This window comes from Arachis stenosperma, chromosome 8, assembly GCF_014773155.1.
Source record: "Arachis stenosperma cultivar V10309 chromosome 8, arast.V10309.gnm1.PFL2, whole genome shotgun sequence".
NCBI lineage: Eukaryota > Viridiplantae > Streptophyta > Magnoliopsida > Fabales > Fabaceae > Arachis > Arachis stenosperma.
In genome coordinates, this window is record NC_080384.1 from 43,489,496 (window position 1) to 43,506,785 (window position 17,290).

Below are 17,290 nucleotides of genomic sequence, written 5' to 3' on the forward strand. Positions count from 1 at the left end.
GAGTGCGAAGCAACGTGATAGGGAGCGGGGAGGCACACATCAGCAGTGACAAACGTAAACAACATACGGAATAAGTGGAAGAAAGAAGATGAGAACACATATGATGAGTGATTTATGATTAATATGTAAAAAGTACAAAACCTAATTTTTTGAATTTCAATATTAGATTTAGAGGGGAATTGGCTTACAGCAAGTTGTCCCCTATGATGTTATAAGCTAGCAGAGTTATATCAAACCAGAGTTAAAATAAGCAAGGCAGATTAGAGGAACTAGTATTGGAATTTTCATTTAAAATCTAATATGTAAGAACATATGGGATTCTTTTCATTTCTACTATAATCATTGTCAATTTACAACATGCTAATTTATCTACACAAAAGAATAAAATTACAAGCAACCTCTGAAATGAAAAACCAAAAATACTCTATCCTTCGGATAGAAGACAATGAGACATGGCAACCAACAGAAGAGAAAAATATTTCGACGCAGCCTAAAGAATATGTGATGTAACTTTACAAAAGAAAAAGATCGAAGAAAAAAGGAACAAGAGTCACTTGTGTCATCTTGGTGGACCATCAGGGATGGGATACATTTCTATTTGTCTGTTGCCGCCGATGACTCTCTGATTCGCAAATTTCTCGGCTTCTCGTGAGATCTGAATATCACTGGGGTAGTAATATTGATAAACATATTTCACAGCAAAACGAGGAAGCAATGCTGCTATCAAAATTCCTAGTAAACATAACCAGAACAATCCAGTAGCTGCAGTATTAAATATGGCCCTGTAAAAATTTGAAAGGCAAACATCAGAGTTTATGCATGGAGAAACTATAGCAATGCAAAAGCTTCTTATGTTAGGGAATCATATGTAATTGGTCTATTTGTGTGCTATACAAATATATATAAGAACGAATAATCACGATCAAAAAATAATAAAAAAGATTAAGATTATTATCGATTTAGATCTTAATGAGATCAAGTACCACAAATTAAGATCAAGGATCGAAATCAAGACAAGAATCACAAGACCCTCAATCGTGCTCATGGATTACGTATGATTCTAACTTTCTTGATTAACATGGATGATCCTAAGATTAAAGAATTTAAAGATTTCCAAGTTCCAACATCATATGGTGAATGAAGATAGATAAACTAACTTCTATGTTGGGTTCTAAACTTCTAACTTCTAAACATCGTAGTAACTTATTCTAAGCCTATAAAACAAAAAAGCACTTTCTTGAAGGGTTTAGCATCACTCCGGAAATCCAATGAATTAAAAAGAAATGAAATATTATTTTCATGCTTGGGACAGGCAACTCCAAAATGCTTGAATATTAGGATAAATCACATTGACTTCCCTAAGATCAAAGCTATGCTATACACGGCACTCCCTTTAAAAATTTTAAATACACAAACTAACCACAATTGAACTTTAACTGATATTACAGTTAATTCTCTTATATTTCGTAAAACACAACATTGAACTCACAAGGTCAAGGATAAATATGAATATCAAGAAAAGAATTGCTGAGTATAGTATCAGAAAACCTCAAGGAAGGCCAGCAGGTTATCCTAAATATTAGGTTCATCAATAAATCCTGGTCATTAAGATCTGTACATTTATTATTGTTTTCCTAGTTTAATTTTCCTCCGTAATCTCGCTTAAGATTGGATGCTCAAGAAACAATAAACAAACACAAGCATACTCATTTAACCACAGAGATATACAGATACATGTTTATAGGTATAAAAAGATAGAGAATGGGGAAAGATAGCACATACCAGTATCCGGAAAATGTCGGTATGGCATCGATAATCATGACACAAATGACAGTTGCAACAATAGAGCCCCAAATGACTGCATGAATAACCCAATTCCACCTGATGATGTCCATAGCCAAGTGCAAATTTACCAAAATAACCACTGAAAGTGTCCAAAGATCTCCTATGCTTGATATATCTACAGTGCTTCCCCAGTAGGCAAAGAGGGGAACAAAGAAAACAACAATGCTTTGCCAAAAAGTATCAGCCATTGTCACCCAAAACAATTTTTTATTGTAAGCCTCTCGTCTTTGCCCGGCTCCATAAAGCTGAGGATACTTTAGGAGAGTCCTTTTGCTAAGATCCTTGTCAAGAATACCAACTACAATAGTCGGAAACGCCGTGTAGATTATTGAATACAACATGCTGCTCCACTCATTTATAGCAGTTGTCACAGTGTAGGCAGTGAAAAGCACATACCTGAAAAACAATTTGGAGGAATAAAACATTAACAAAATCATTTTTATCTAAATAACCAGGTAGGTTCAGTTAACAAGAGCTAAGAAACCGAGTAAGGCAATGTTTGTGGCATATCTAAATTTACAATAGCATAACAAAAATATCTATATATTTACGCATGCTGAATTGTAGCTTACCAAAACAGGACGAGAACAATGATAGCATTTCTGTAAAAATTGTATATTATCATATAACCAAGTCGTTGATAATTCCAATGCCCATGTATGAATAAAAGAGGAACCAAAAACCGAAACTGTCCCATTGCAAAATCTGAAGCCATCACAGCTTGCCGACCCTCCTGTCCACTGATGCCAACTCCAACATCAGCCATTTGGATCATCGAGACATCATTAGCACCTGAAACACATGCATAATAATTACTTATTTTAAAATAAAACATCAATCAGGCAAAGCAAAAAAATTATATCCTTATTTTTGTTGTTGTAGTATTTAGTTTAATTTTTTTAAGGAAACAAGTGTAAGATTTCATACCATCTCCGATGGCTAGAGTCATGTCAGCCGTCCCTTTCTTAACAAGGGCAACAATTCCAGCCTTTTGCAACGGAGCCACTCGACAACACAGAACAACAGAACATCTACTTGCAAGTTCAAAGAGCTGGAATCTCAACAGAAATAGACAATGTCAGGAGTTGAGCATGGAATAAAACATTGCAAAGGAAGTTCAATATTTAGTACCATTTACCTCTTCTTCAAGTTCACTGTCAAGAATATACACAAGGCTTGTACCATCAATAATCAAGGCTATTGGTGTTGCAATAGCATCAGAAAATCCTTCAAAATTGTCGGGAACTGCAGATGCAGCCAATGGTTGTCTAGACATAACAAGAGCATTCTGTAAATGTCTTCTACATGACTCTCTATTGTTGCTATTGATTATAATTTGAGTCATGCTGTTTGTCAAGAGCTTCGAGGAGTAGCCAATTGATATGGCAGTTTCCTGTTTGTCCCCGGTTAATACCCATACTTTAATACCCGCAGTCCTTAGAGACTCGATAGATTCCGGTACTCCTTTCTGTAGTTTATCTTCAATAGCAGTTGCACCCAATATGCACAGATTATTTTCTACATTGCTAGCAACCTTGCGAAGTAAGGCAGCCCTTCCGAGCAAAGCAGTACTTGCTGCTTCAAAGGCAAAGTGCCATTGATCGAATTCTGACACACTCAGGTCCCGCATTCCGATAACAAGTGTCCTCAAACCCAGGGAGGAGTAAGAGTGAAGATGGGTTTCAGTTGCTCGTAGTATTTCAGCGTTCAGTGATTTATCTATCACACTAAGCATGGATGTATCTGCTCCTTTTACAAAAAGTTTCACAGAATTGTCTGTGTACCCCAAGATAACTGACATTCGCTTTCGATCACTGTCAAATTCATGCAAACCCAAGACATTGAACCTGCACAGCCCATATGGGACTATTTTCATTAAAGAAGTGGAAAACCATGACTAGTGGTTCATGAGACTTCATTAAGAGGAATCGGGACTTCTTGTTATTTAGATTTCAGGTAACAAACAAGACAAATAAACACATTGTACTCTATGTATATAATATAGAGCCTGGAAAGAAGGAAGATAAAGTGCACATGTAGATGACTTAACTTTGTTTCCAAATTTATATGGCTCAACCTAGAAAAAAAAATCTCATTTTTGTGGCATTGACCATCAGTAAATCAATGCCATTGCATCTTATCACAACTGTGCCTAAGTCATTTTTAACAGTGTAATGATAGAGACGCAAGGCCCTTAGATATTAATAGATATGAAGAAAAGGAAGAGTGGGTTGACCAAAGAAGCAAATCAGGAAAAGAGACAAACTAAGGTGTAGTAATGACAGTTCAATCTTGTAAGGGCTTCCATTGTGGGGTAGAACAGAATTGAGACTAGAAGACGCCGAAGTGATTCATTATGCCAAGGACATTCTTTCCTTTCTTGTATTTCCTATTTTCCTTAATACTTGTTTTCCATAACCGACAAACACTTAGTTGGCTGGGAATTCACATTGAAATCAGCATCTCAGACATTCCATTTCTTAGCTCAGATGTAACAACTATTGAACTACGTATTGACCCAATCTTTAATTTTACTTACTGTTCTTGTTGGGGATTCTACAGATCTTTGCCTCGCAAGACTAAACCCCAGATGGTGAGATTCTGCCATGTTCCCACAGCAAGCACTGCCACAACTCTCTCCCTAGTGCATTCATTCCTAATCTTGTCTAATCCGCCTACTCAACTGATGGAACATCTTTGCACCACTTAGATTGCTCTCTCATGTTTCTATGCCTGGCATTTAGTGATACTTTCTTATCTCATTTAAAAGAGTCAGCAATTTCATCTGCACAGCTTCAATCCTATTAGTAACTTATCCTTTTGTCCTGCAATCTCCAACTTTCGACTGTAAGCTTAAATCAGTGCGTCTGTTTCTGAATTATACTTTAGTGTGTCTAGTGCTGAATTATACTCCATATATTCAACTTACTTCCACCTAAATGGAAGACTTGTATGGCATAGCTCTAAGTTCCCATTCATTTTCTTTCTTGATTTGCTAACTGCTATCTCTATATTCAATAAACACATTCAAGGCCAACCAATATATATAAATAAAAGATAAAGAAACTCATAATCTAAGTTCCACAGGAAATTCCAAACAAAAAAATGTGCTGACAACCTTCCTATCTGCTCAGTCAACATTAAGTCAAAACTAGTAACACCATAAAGTTCAGAGTATAGAAAAGATGAAAAGCAGAAGTTTTAGGAAAAGAAGGTCAGTTTACCTTTGCCTTTTTCCATGAATATCAATGACAATGTGACCTGAGGTTCGTTCTATGAGCATGAAGCCATAGGCAGCAGCAGCATATGCTAATGCTTGTTCATCCGGAGATTCCCCTTGGTAATCTATCAGCTTAACTGTAGGATCGGATGTATCAACAACGAGAGGTACAATTGTATTGCAGGCTGCCAGTGCTAAGAAAAAATCATATATTTGTTTTCCCTCAACATTTCTAAAACTATTTTTTGATAATTGCAAAAGCTTTTGATTGACCTTCACCTTCATCTTTGGCTTCAAGACCTTTCCATCCACTAAGATCAAATAATGACACAAAAATAGAACATTTTAATTATAAACAAGATCGTTCAGTATAGGTGATGTTAAAAGTGAATTAGCACAAAATTAAAATATTGGAAAAACTGAGTTGCACCTTGAGCAGAGCATTCAGCTTGATGCCCATGCTCCAAACTTGCTTCTGTGGAACTGTAATCGACACCCCAGATGCTCGCGCATTGAAACTCCATCTTGTTCTCGGTAAGTGTACCGGTTTTGTCAGAGAAGACATATTTAATTTGGCCTAGGTCTTCATTAATGTTCAGAGCCCTGCACTGAAATCTTGAATTTGTTGCTGCATCATACATTCTGGAGTCCCGGATCATGAAATATGCCTGACCAACACGGACGAGCTCCATGGATATGTACAAGGATATAGGGATCATCACCTGGAACACTATAACTGACTTGAGGAAAGTAAAAAGGATTTCCAATCCCCATCCGTAATATTGATAGCTTTCCATTTCACCTTCCGAAAAATCTAGTTTCCTGTAATAAGGCATCAAATCCAGCTCATTCTTGTGGCTCTTTAACCAAATAGCAGCACAAACCGAGGTGACTGAACACAATGCTACAAGAAAGACAGAAAGCATAATGATCTCCAAGTTCATGTGAGTCTCAAGCTGGCTCCTCTTCGACGGAGCACCTGAGTTGTTGAGCATCGCTTTGGTCTCGTGACCACAATACACGGCAACACCAACAGCCCAATTAGTATTCTTGAGTTCACAGCCTCTAAGGACAATATTGGAGGACCCAAGCGACAACCTCTTTCCATCAACTTCCATGTTACCCTGAAATCCATATATGTTCCTATTTGGCTTCTCACACTTAATCAACCCAATAAACCTCTCCTTCTCTGGCACCTTCGCTTGAGTCTCTTGTTTCGCATACCGAGTCTTCAAATTAGACTCTCCATCAAGGTTAGTAGTCTGCACATAAGCAACCCCAGTAGGATCACTAGTTGAAAGCAACACAATATCACATGGAATGGTTTCATTCGCAGCAATCTTAACGATCTCACCAACTTTTACATCCTTCCACTTCTTCCCTTGAAACTGGCCGTCAACCATAACGGACGCAATTCGGTTATTCTCAACTTTGTCTGATTTGTGCCTCCTCCAGTCCTCAAAAGCATCCTTAACAGCAGTAACAAACAAAACAAATGCAAGTGGTAAAATGGAAACACCTCTACCGAAAACAGCAAGCTGAGGCAGCTGATTAAGGATTGCAATTATGAGAAAGTAAATGTAAGCAACTCTATGAAACTGTTCAAACAAGTTCCTTGGAAGAAATGTGATAATTGAGTACTTGCTAGTACGAATCGAATTCCCAGAAAATTCAAACCTCTCGTTTGTCCTCTCTGGATCATCAACATACACCAATCTTGCATCCTCGTCACTGATTTCCTTCTGAGACATGCTTAAAGCTCCAGAATCAGCACCCTTTGACCCATAGCTAACAGGCTTGGATCCTGAGTGGCCAAAAGTCGAGTTCCTTGATGAATTGTTCATGGAAGAGCTGAAATTGGGAAAATTCTCAACTTGGTCCATCGTAATTCATAAGTGAAGCAAGACTTGTTTGTCTTTGAATTCAATTAAAGAGGTAAATCTTGGGGTTTGGAGTGTTCTGGAAGACATCGGAGAAGATGTTGATAAAGCTGAGAACTCATGATGCGAAAACTAAAGAGACAAAACATATGAGACACTCTCTTGATTCCAACGTGGTACCAGACAAATTAGGCTTCTACGGCAACGCAAGTACACAACATAGGGAGTTTAAGAAGAAATAAATTATAATAATCAAGATTTAAAAAGAAAAGGGAAAATCCAGAAGCTCAAATTACTAAAAAAGATAGTGTGCAGTTAGAAACTTAGAATTGAGTTTTGAGACCAAAGTGGTGGTGAGTTTCAACATTGAAGCACGTTGAGATGGTAGAGAAAGTAGTGTATTGTTATAGCTATAGTGGTGGTTGCAGAAGCGTGTATATGAGAGAGAGGAGGCGAAATTGCACAAGGTCAAAGACAATATAGAAGCGAGAGAGAGAGAGAGGCGACGACGACGACGGCAAATCGGCAATTGTCGCTTGTAAGAAAGGAAGAACAAGTCAGTGTCAGTGTCAGTGATGGTTGGACGAAGCGCGTGCAATATTACATTGTTAATCATGGGTTGCCTAAACTTTTTTTTTTTTGGGTTTAGTTTTTTTTCTTTTGGGTCAAAAAATTTCGATATGAATTAATTTTTGGAGTTATGTCTAGAGATGAGTTGGAGAGTGATGTATTTTGGTATAGTGGCTTCAGCTTTCTCGCTAACGACGAGATTATTAAAAAACATGAAATCAAAATTAAGAAATCTTTATTAAAATATTATAAAAAAGTTTCTCGCTAATGGCAAGATGAATTTTGATTTTTTTTAAATAAAAAATATCTCGTTATATTGAAAAAATTTTTTAAAAAAATATATTTTTTTTAAAAGATGACTTGTAATAATATGATGTTTGTCAGTAATTTATAAGCTCTTTAGTAGACTGATTTAATAGTTTTAGTATCTCATTTTATACAAAATTATAATAATTTAGTATTATTTATAACAAAAGTTGATTACTTTGTAACAAAAATTTATAAAAATATTTTTTTCTTATATAAGAGGATAGGATATTCTTTCTCTCCTTTTGAAATTGTGTTTTCCATTCTTCTACCGTTTTACTTTTTTTTTTTTAACTTCAATGTCTCAACATTTTTAATTTAAAGTGGTGTAAAAAAATTTTTACAAATAATGAAAGGCAACGTGAGTTTATTAATGTATTTTAATAGTGAGATTATACTATACACAATTAAAAGTATAAAATTTATTTGTAAGAGTCCAATTTCTTTTATTATATTTTGTAAGATATCATTTATAGAGTTATAAATGGACTATGTCAATACATATATGGTGATATTTTAAAAAGAGTTAGAAGTGTTTTATACTATCTCACCACTCACACTATCCTATCTTGGTATACATAATGAAAAAACCTGAAATTTATGAAAAATGTGAAAAGAAAAAATATCATTTATACAAAATTTAAGAATGGGTGGGGACTGCTCCGTACAAACCTAGGACACGTGGCTTCTTTTAGACTTCTCGCACTCACTGAACTGCTAGCGTTAGTTTTTCGTCTATAGCAAGAAGTTTTGGCTTATCATGGTGGCACCCATTGGTTCAACACCTGCTCTACCTACTGAGTTACATATCACCACAACAAAAGTAATATAGAAAATAATGTGTTTCTGTTCTTTTTTTTTCTTTTATTTGAGAAAGAGAAAAAAATAAGAAAAATAAAATAAAAAGAGAAGAAAAAATACTATTGACAAGATACTTTCAATTTTTTTTAGTAGTTCAATAGAAAATCCATTAAACTTAAATTGATCTAGGCTATAAACAAACCTACGTCAGGATAACCTCTTTTCTTTGAAATACTTTAATAGTGTTCTTTGATTGTAATAAAAATAAAAAATCAGAGCACAGGGAATCATTTTCTTATTCTTTCTGTCAAGAAAAAAGATGGTAGACTAACTGATCGAAATATCAGTTAGTGAAAAAGCCCAATACAAAAAAGATGCATGTTGAGTCAAATTAAATCAAATTTTTAATTTTTTTCATGAATATTTTTGTAAATAGAATTAGTTATAATATTTTTTAAATTTAATTTTAAGAATTTTATAATTAATTTTTTTATTTTAGGTTAATATATTTTAATTTTAATTATTTCTATTTTTATAATTTCTCTATAAAAAAATAATTTCCTACACATTTGATATAACATAATATTTGAATGCTTTAAGTTGGTATTAGAGTAAGATCTCTGCATCTTGTTTTTGATTTATAGTTATGGTTGACAATTTATATTTTCTCAGTCATTAATCATGAACAAAAAGAGTCCACCACTCTCACTTCATCATATTTAAAATCTAAGTAACGGATATTAATTAGTGGTGACTCCCATTTGGTTCAGATCACTACTTTTTGACTGAATAGGTGGTCAAATTATTTTAGGTGATCTCAATCAGTTCAAATGTACATACATTCATAGAAAAGAGAAAATTAGATATCTCACCAGTGAAAGAAGCGAGTCTAATGTCGCTGACCCAAAATATAATATGTAAGATACTAAAAATTCTATGGTGATAACATGACTAGTAAACTCAATGGAGGAGGATAGTGAATTTAGTGGAGGAGACTATCAATAGTAACTATATATATTATATCACTGTCAAGGACTTGTGGAATACCATTAAAGAGATATATTCTGGTATTGAAAATAAATCCTAATTTGTAAATTCGCTCTAAAATTTAGAGAAATTCAACAAAAATGTGACAATATCACTAAATATTTTTTACACATTGAAGCAGGTGGCAAGACCTTGACTATTTCAATAACTACAAGTGAAATTTAGCTATTAATGCTAAACACCACCAACAAACAGTGAAAAAAGGAGAATATTTCAATTGTTTGTAGGCCTCAACATGTAACTGGATGAGGTTCGTGACTAGATTATTGGAAGAACAATTCTATCTTCAATTGAAAAGTATTTGCTGAAATTAGAAGAGAAAAAACCTGTAGAGCTGTAATGACGAAAAAGACAGGCAAGATTGAATAGACTTTTTAAGAGCCTAATGCACTCTTAGTGACACCTGCTACACTTAAAAATTCATCAAATCAAAAACATCCCTCCAATATTTGGTGTGACCACTGTAATAAATCTCCTTATACCTGAAAAATCTGTTGGAAGATTCATAAAAAGCTAGCACGTCTTAAAAACAACAAATCTAGTCCCAAAATACGCTTTATCCTAACCGCTCATGAACTTGAAAAACTATCATTTAGTAAGGAATATATTGAGCAACTCATAGGGTTATTAAATTATAATCGTGTCTAATAATTTTAGTAGTTCTTTGACTCAAATAGGTAATTTTAGTATTCTTATTTTTTTTAATTGCACCTCAAATTTGAATGCACCATAGATTGTCGATTCAAATACATTTGACCATATGACCAGCTTCTTCTCTTTGTTTAAATCTTATTTTCTTTGTTTTGAAAATGAGAAATTAGAGTTGTTAATAGTAATTTTTTATCTATTGTTAGAAAACATACAATTAAATTGTCTAAAAATACCAACATAAAAATATCCTACATGTACCAAAACTTTCTTAGAATCTTCTCTTTATTAGTAAAAGTTGTAAAGATTTTAATTGTAATGTGACATTCTTTGACACTGATGGTATTTTTTAAGACTGAACCTCAAAAAAGATTATTGACAGTGCTAAAATGATAGATGACTCTATCATTTTGAGAATATTTCGAAGGATAAAAGTAGTTCAAGAATTTAATAATTCTTTAGCACAATAGACTAGGACACCCTAATTTTTCATATATCAAATAATTATTTTCAAATTTATATAAGAATATTAATTCTTCTTTATTTATATGAAAAAGTTGTAGAATTTTTTTTTTATTATTCTCAACTTTATTTTGCATCTAAAAATTTTCACTTCATTCATAGTGATATATTGACTCCATTAAAAATAACAATTCAATTTAAAAAAATAAATCATTTGTAATTTTTTATCACATGATTATGTTAGATCTATCGCATGCACAAAAAAGCTAAGATTTCTAAAATTTTTCAGTATTTCTTAATAATTGTAGTAACACAATTTGATACAAATTTCAATATTAAAAAGTGATAATAGTACTGAATACTTTAATAAAAATTTTGGTGAATTTTTTCAAGAGAAAGGTATATTCAACATCAATTCACATGCTCCAATACATCCCAACAAAATGGCAATGCTAAAAAGAAGAATAAATATCTTCTTGAAGTAGCATGTGCCATTATGTTTGAGGATAATGTTCCAAAATATTTATGAGAAGATGTTATTCTAACAGCAACCTAATTCATCATTAATTGAATGTTTGTGCATGTCTTAAATCACTGCACAGTATTGGATACGTTAAAAAAAAATTTATCATGTAAGTTGCATTCCGACTTACCTTTAAGAGTTTTTCGTTGTATTGTGTTTTTGAATACACCTTCATATCAGTCTAAACTTGATTCAAAGGCAGAAAAAAAATATTTTTATTGGTTACTCTCCAAGTCAAAAGGGTTATAAATTTTTCAATCCCTACATAAAGATATTTCATGTAAGCATGAATGTTATTTTTCAGAACATAAAACTTTTTTTTAGAAAATTTCTCTTCATGGAGAGAGTCTAAGTGAAGAAAAATTTTGTAAACTTTTACTCATTTTTATTTTACATATTGAGGATATAACTTTTACTAATCAAACAAATTCTAAAAGAGTTACAAAAAAGATGTAAAAAAGTTCTAAAATTGTGTTAGAATTAGTTGGAACTCAAACAAAAAAAGAAATATCACAATCAGAAAAAGAACTTCAATGTTATGTTTGAAAATATTCCAAAAAAATTAGAGATCAGACTAGCTCTTTATTTGTACCAATCCAATCTGAAAATCTGAAAGACGGCCTAATTGTAATAACTTAAAAACTTTCATATAATTTTAAAGTTGCTATTTCTAATAATAACCTACCAATAGCCCTTAAAAAAGAAACCATAACTTGTACCAAAAGGGTATTGTCTCGCGTTGTTGCAGCCGCGCCTTGCCTCCATCGTCGTTGGAGCTTCGACCGTCGTTGTTTGCCATTCCAAACTGTTGTTGCTGCCGCTATCATGGTCGTCACCATCGCGGAGAAAATGAGGAGAGAAAGGGTAGCGCGTGAGAGAGCGAAGACGCAAGAGGGAAGGAGAACGCGACAGCTAGAGAGGGAGGTAGCGTCGCCGCTGTCGCGCATCATCACCATCACCGTCGCTAGGGTTACCGCCGGCACCACTATTAAAGATGAACCAAGTCATGCCCTAGCTACCGGAACTAATCGAGTTGGTGTTGCTGCCATAGGCACGATCATTCTTGCTTCTGGTTTCTGATCTTCTGATTGATGGAATTTGCTGCGGTGGGTGCCGTTGCCGCTGCCAGGAGTCAACAATGGGGTTGCTGCTACTGTTGGTTCTGATTATGCTACCTTGGTTCTGGTCTTATCTTTTCCTTAATTCTGATTCATTTGCACGTTCTATTTTGTCATTACTATAATTGCCATGCTCTAGTTTTAATTCAATTCTAGCCTTTCCTTTGTCTAGAATTCCCAAAGCTGTTTCTGCCTTTGATTACACTAAATTCGAAATCCTTGTTCTGCTGCAACTATCATCACTTCTGTAGGAAATAACACTGTTGTCCTTTGGTTGATGCCGCTACCACTGTCTCGATTATGTTGTTAATGCGACATTGAGGTAAGGGAGTTATTTTAAAATTAACTGTTTTAATTTACAAATGTCATTGAAGTTTAGTGAGTAACTGCAAATAATTTATAAATGTCTCGTTTGATTAATTGATGAAAATTGATGAAATTGATATTGTTGGTGATTATGAATATAATTGAAATGTGATGAAATTGCGATTAATTTTGTGTTATTTGTTAAATTGATTGAATTTGGTGATGAAATTGGTTGAATTGTGGTTGTGAATGGTGATTAACTGGTGAGATTGGTTTTGGTTTGAGGTTGTGATTGTTACTAATGTTTCTTATGGTTTTGAAATTACTGGAAACTCTTATTTTAATTGATTATGTCAAGTTGGTAGTTATTGAATTCTATTGAATTGTTCATTTGATGACGTTGTGGCGGTTGTTATTGTTGATTTACGATTAACTGGAATTGATTTTGAGAACTGTTAAAGAATTGAAGTTTAATAATTGAATTGTTTCTTGAAATCTGACTTTTAAAATAAAATAGTAACCTTGCTAAAGAGTAAATGACTTTAAAATAACTAGAACAGTGGAAGGCTGATTTTTGGGGTTACTAGTTGATTGAGTTTAATTTTGAAAGGATTCTATGATATGTGGATAGTAATTACAAATTGATGAGGTTGGAGTTGGATTGATGGATTACGTGGGAATTTTGGAGTATGATTGATTTGTTAATTATTATGAATTGTGAATGTCCAATTGATTGAGAATCTTCTGTTTGATAACTGTTGAGAAAAGTTTGATGAGATGAGATGTTGAGAAAGAGGGAGCACATAAGGGTGGCTAAACTCGAGTTTTAGGCGAAGTGCTGCCGAAATTTTTATAAAATTTAGGATTTTATTTGAAATTCTATTTTAAAATATTTGGTTTTAGAAAGTTAAATTATTTGAGACTTATTTAGTTGGAAAAATATTTATTCTATTTTAAATTTGATTTATTAAGAAAAATATAATGTTTTAAATTCTATCTTTTGAGAAGGGAGTTTGTTTTAAGTAATAATTTAAGTTCGATTTATTAAGGAAATGAATTTTTATTAAACGATAAAGAAGTTTGGCTGTCTAGAAACTTGAGGCAATGATAAGTGAATAATAAATAAGGTGGTGCGGAGGTATGTATAGTTAAGCGGTGATGCGGAGGTACATTTAATAATATGAGGATGCGGAAGTATGAGTATGTAATTGTGACGTGGAGGTAAAATGAAAAGAAATGAAAAGTCATGAGTGAAATAAATAATTGAAATAGATTATGATTCATGAAAATGAAATGTGAATGGGCCTTGTGTCAAATTGCTAATGCGAAAGGGCCCGCCTAACTAATAACCTGAGATTGCTAATGCGGAAATATTTGCCTAACTAATAGCACTGTTTCTTACTGCGATACACATTAACATATTATTATGATGATGCCTAACTGACACGGGTAACCGTGATGCCAAGGTGTCTAACTGACACAATAAATAAACCATATTCGGGGTTTGCCCCGAGTAACGTCGGGTTGTGGGTAGACAACCGACGCATGAGCTCGTGACCTGCGTTAGGAACAGGCATGCATCATATTGTTTGTATATTTGCATTTGGTTGTGTTTAGCTTATTGTATTTTCTCTGTAATTGTGTTGTTTGGTTGTGTCGTTTGCCTTGGTAACTTGCTTGTGTACTTAATTGGTTATTTTGTTATGCTGCAAGCTTAGTAATGTGATTTAAAAAAGGGGACTTAAAGGCTGTTAAGTAAGGCTTAGGAGTATGAGGCCGCGGACGAATAGTTGGAAGTGTCTAAAAGTTAAATTTGTTTTCATAGAGTTCCCTCGCCTTTAATGATTAGGATTTTATTTTACCCAGAGGGATAGGTAATGTATTAATGTTTTATATTGAATATATTTGTATGGCATTTATTATTAGTAATAACTATGTGATTAATATTACTTGGTGATCTTTAATACATGATTTTAATTAATAAAAACAAAATGTTCACGCATTTTCTTAAAAATTAAAATGCGACATCAAACTAAAGGCTCCATATTAAATAGTTAATAAGGAAAATGAGTTAGTAACGCTTTACTTTTGATACGATCATAACGTACTAAAAGTTTGGGTGTTACAAATGGAATATTATCCATTATATAAAATTAAATTCAAAACAGCTTTCTGCATAATGAACCGAAGACGTTATTGAGTTGAATCAACTGTATAGTACTAAATGAACGGAACATTATCCATTATATAAATTCAAATTCAAAACACCTGTGTCTATATTATCAATTCAATTCAATTCAGAATACCTGCGTACATTCAATTAATTTAATTTAGCAATTGTATTCCATTCATGTCGATTCAAAAAATCTAAAAGAGTGCTTGGATGGACTTTGAGAGAAATAAATTTATGAATCTAATACAAAAGACTGGGCCTTTAATATTCAATTTGGAGATGTTAAAGAATTTTACTTATTGGGAAGTTTGGAAAAGAATAGCAACACAATAAAATTCAATGAGAATAACGTGGCGCAACTCATAGAAACTAATTATTTTGATGCGCTTGCTCCTTGTGTGCATATAACAGAGATTATTTGCAATAAACTAATGGATCACTTGTAATGGAGACTTAGGAGAAAAGATATATATTTGCAATAAACAGCTTTTTGCATAATGAACTGAACACGTCATTATGGTGAAATAATTGTATAGTACTAAATGAATGGAACATTATCTATTATATAAAATCAAATTTAAACAGCTTTCTGCATAATGAAATGAACACGTTATCATGGTGATAAAATAATTGTATAGTACTAAATGAACGAAATATTATCCATTATATAAAATCAAATTCAAACAGCTTTCTGCAGAATGAACCGAACACGTTATTATGGTAAAACAATTGTATAGTACTAAATGAACGAAACATTATCCATTATATAAATTCAAAAACACTTGTGTCTACAATTGAGAGATTATCAATTCAATTAAGAACATATGCGTACATTCAATTCAATTCAATTTAACAATTGCATTCCATTCAATTCGATTAAAAAAAATCCAAACTTCGTCCGCTTGATTCGTTTCAGAAGAATAATCTAAAACGTTCTCATCAACTAATTTGAAGTTGAATCATTCATTGTTTTGATAGAATGTTGAAATCTAAAAATAAAGAAGATAAATCCACAAAATCGAAAAAGAAAACGAAGAATAATAAGAAGAAGAAGGATGAGCAGCAAAGAAGAACAACAAACAAAAGAAAAGAAAAAAGAAGAAGAATGACGAGCAGCAAAAATTGCAGATCCAAAAATTACAATGTAAATCATTAACGTTGAAAAAAAGAAGAGGAAGAAGAATGTTTACGTATAGAGGTGGAGTATTATTGTAAATTTTATTAATTTATACGTATAAATTCTAATAAATATAAATGTAAATTGTGTTAAATTTATATATAAATTTTAATAAATATAAGTATAAATTATATATTTTATATTTATAAATATTTTTAAATATGACTGTAAATTATTAGAAGTTAATACTATCTTAAAATAATAATATTTAATGTACATAAAATATTATTGGTTAAAAAATCATTCTTTTAAAACTCGTTCGACTTATAACTTAGAACGTTCACTCAAAAGTATTTAAAAGAGAATGTTAGAACCAAAAATTAAAACAGAAATTCCATAATCGTTAATATCAAACAAGAACACAGAATTTTACGAAAATCTGTCCTATCCAATACTGAAATCTAGTTATAACAATCATTAACGGAATATATATAAACTTATTAGCCGACATAATTATTCATATTTTACAAAAAAAATAATAATAATAAATAATTTTTAATTAATCAATTTTAAACTATTATAATTAATAATTAATAATTTTATATTTTAAAAAAAATAAATTTTAAATAATTATTAACAATTAATTACTATAAAATACCATTTAAAAATATTTATTAATTTATTATTAACTAAATTTTTGTTGATTATCTAGCCAAGTTGTTTACAAAAAGTTTATATTAAACAACCACACACCTATTTATTTAAAGTTTAAACTTCTCGATTGTTTGTCTAAATTTCATCAATTCAGCAATAATACCCCACACGCACCCAACCAATCATGTATTCCGACTCATTTGCATTCTTTCACAGATGGATCGACTTTAAACTTGGACGGAGATTTCATATAACATGTATATAGTCTAATCCACTAATTAATTAATTAATTAATTATAATAATAATAATAATAATATATAAAATTATTAATTAAAATTATTAAATAATTTGATATGTTTAACTAAATGATTATGTAACGATTTTAATTTTTCGTCATGTGCTTGTTGCTGAAGCATCCGTAATAAAAGTACAGAACATTATGTCCTCCGAAACAAGTTTGGGGATATTCTTTGCTTCATTTTTGTTGAGAACAATGCAAGCATACAAAGAGAGAAGAAAAGAACCAATCATTTATGAACATAATAAAAGGTTGTTTCTTGACGATGATATATAATTTTATAACTGGCGCATATATATGCACATACACACATGTATAAAT

At 32.4% G+C, this 17,290-nt stretch overlaps 1 protein-coding gene across 2 annotated transcripts; it reads right to left on the bottom strand.

Moving 5' to 3' along the window:
- Positions 1-301: 301 nt before the first annotated feature.
- Positions 302-7,502, bottom strand: LOC130944488 (phospholipid-transporting ATPase 1-like). 2 transcript variants are annotated; one of them, XM_057872826.1, is made up of 8 exons: positions 6,743-6,956; positions 5,496-6,534; positions 5,070-5,376; positions 2,984-3,692; positions 2,773-2,896; positions 2,418-2,637; positions 1,783-2,241; positions 302-782 (listed from the first exon to the last, which is right to left on the bottom strand). In XM_057872826.1, exons 2-8 carry the CDS (start codon positions 6,466-6,468, stop codon positions 560-562), a joined length of 3,015 nt encoding a protein of 1,004 aa, XP_057728809.1. In that variant the 5' UTR covers positions 6,469-6,534; positions 6,743-6,956; the 3' UTR covers positions 302-559. The 2 variants fall into 2 exon arrangements, with proteins under 2 accessions (XP_057728809.1, XP_057728808.1); XM_057872825.1 differs by having other exon boundaries at positions 5,496-7,502.
- Between the last annotated feature and the right edge of the window lie 9,788 nt (positions 7,503-17,290).

What these genes read in the sequence shown, in the direction of transcription:
- LOC130944488 (XM_057872825.1), bottom strand. Translation starts at nt 6,948, where the DNA reads ATGGACCAAGTTGAGAATTTTCCCAATTTCAGCTCTTCCATGAACAAT. An exon ending in ATTGTTCTCGTCCTGTTTTG is followed by an intron (nt 2,242 to 2,417) that starts GTAAGCTACAAT and finishes ATTGTTTTTCAG; the next exon opens with GTATGTGCTTTTCACTGCCT. An exon ending in CCGACATTTTCCGGATACTG is followed by an intron (nt 783 to 1,782) that starts GTATGTGCTATC and finishes AAATTTTTACAG; the next exon opens with GGCCATATTTAATACTGCAG.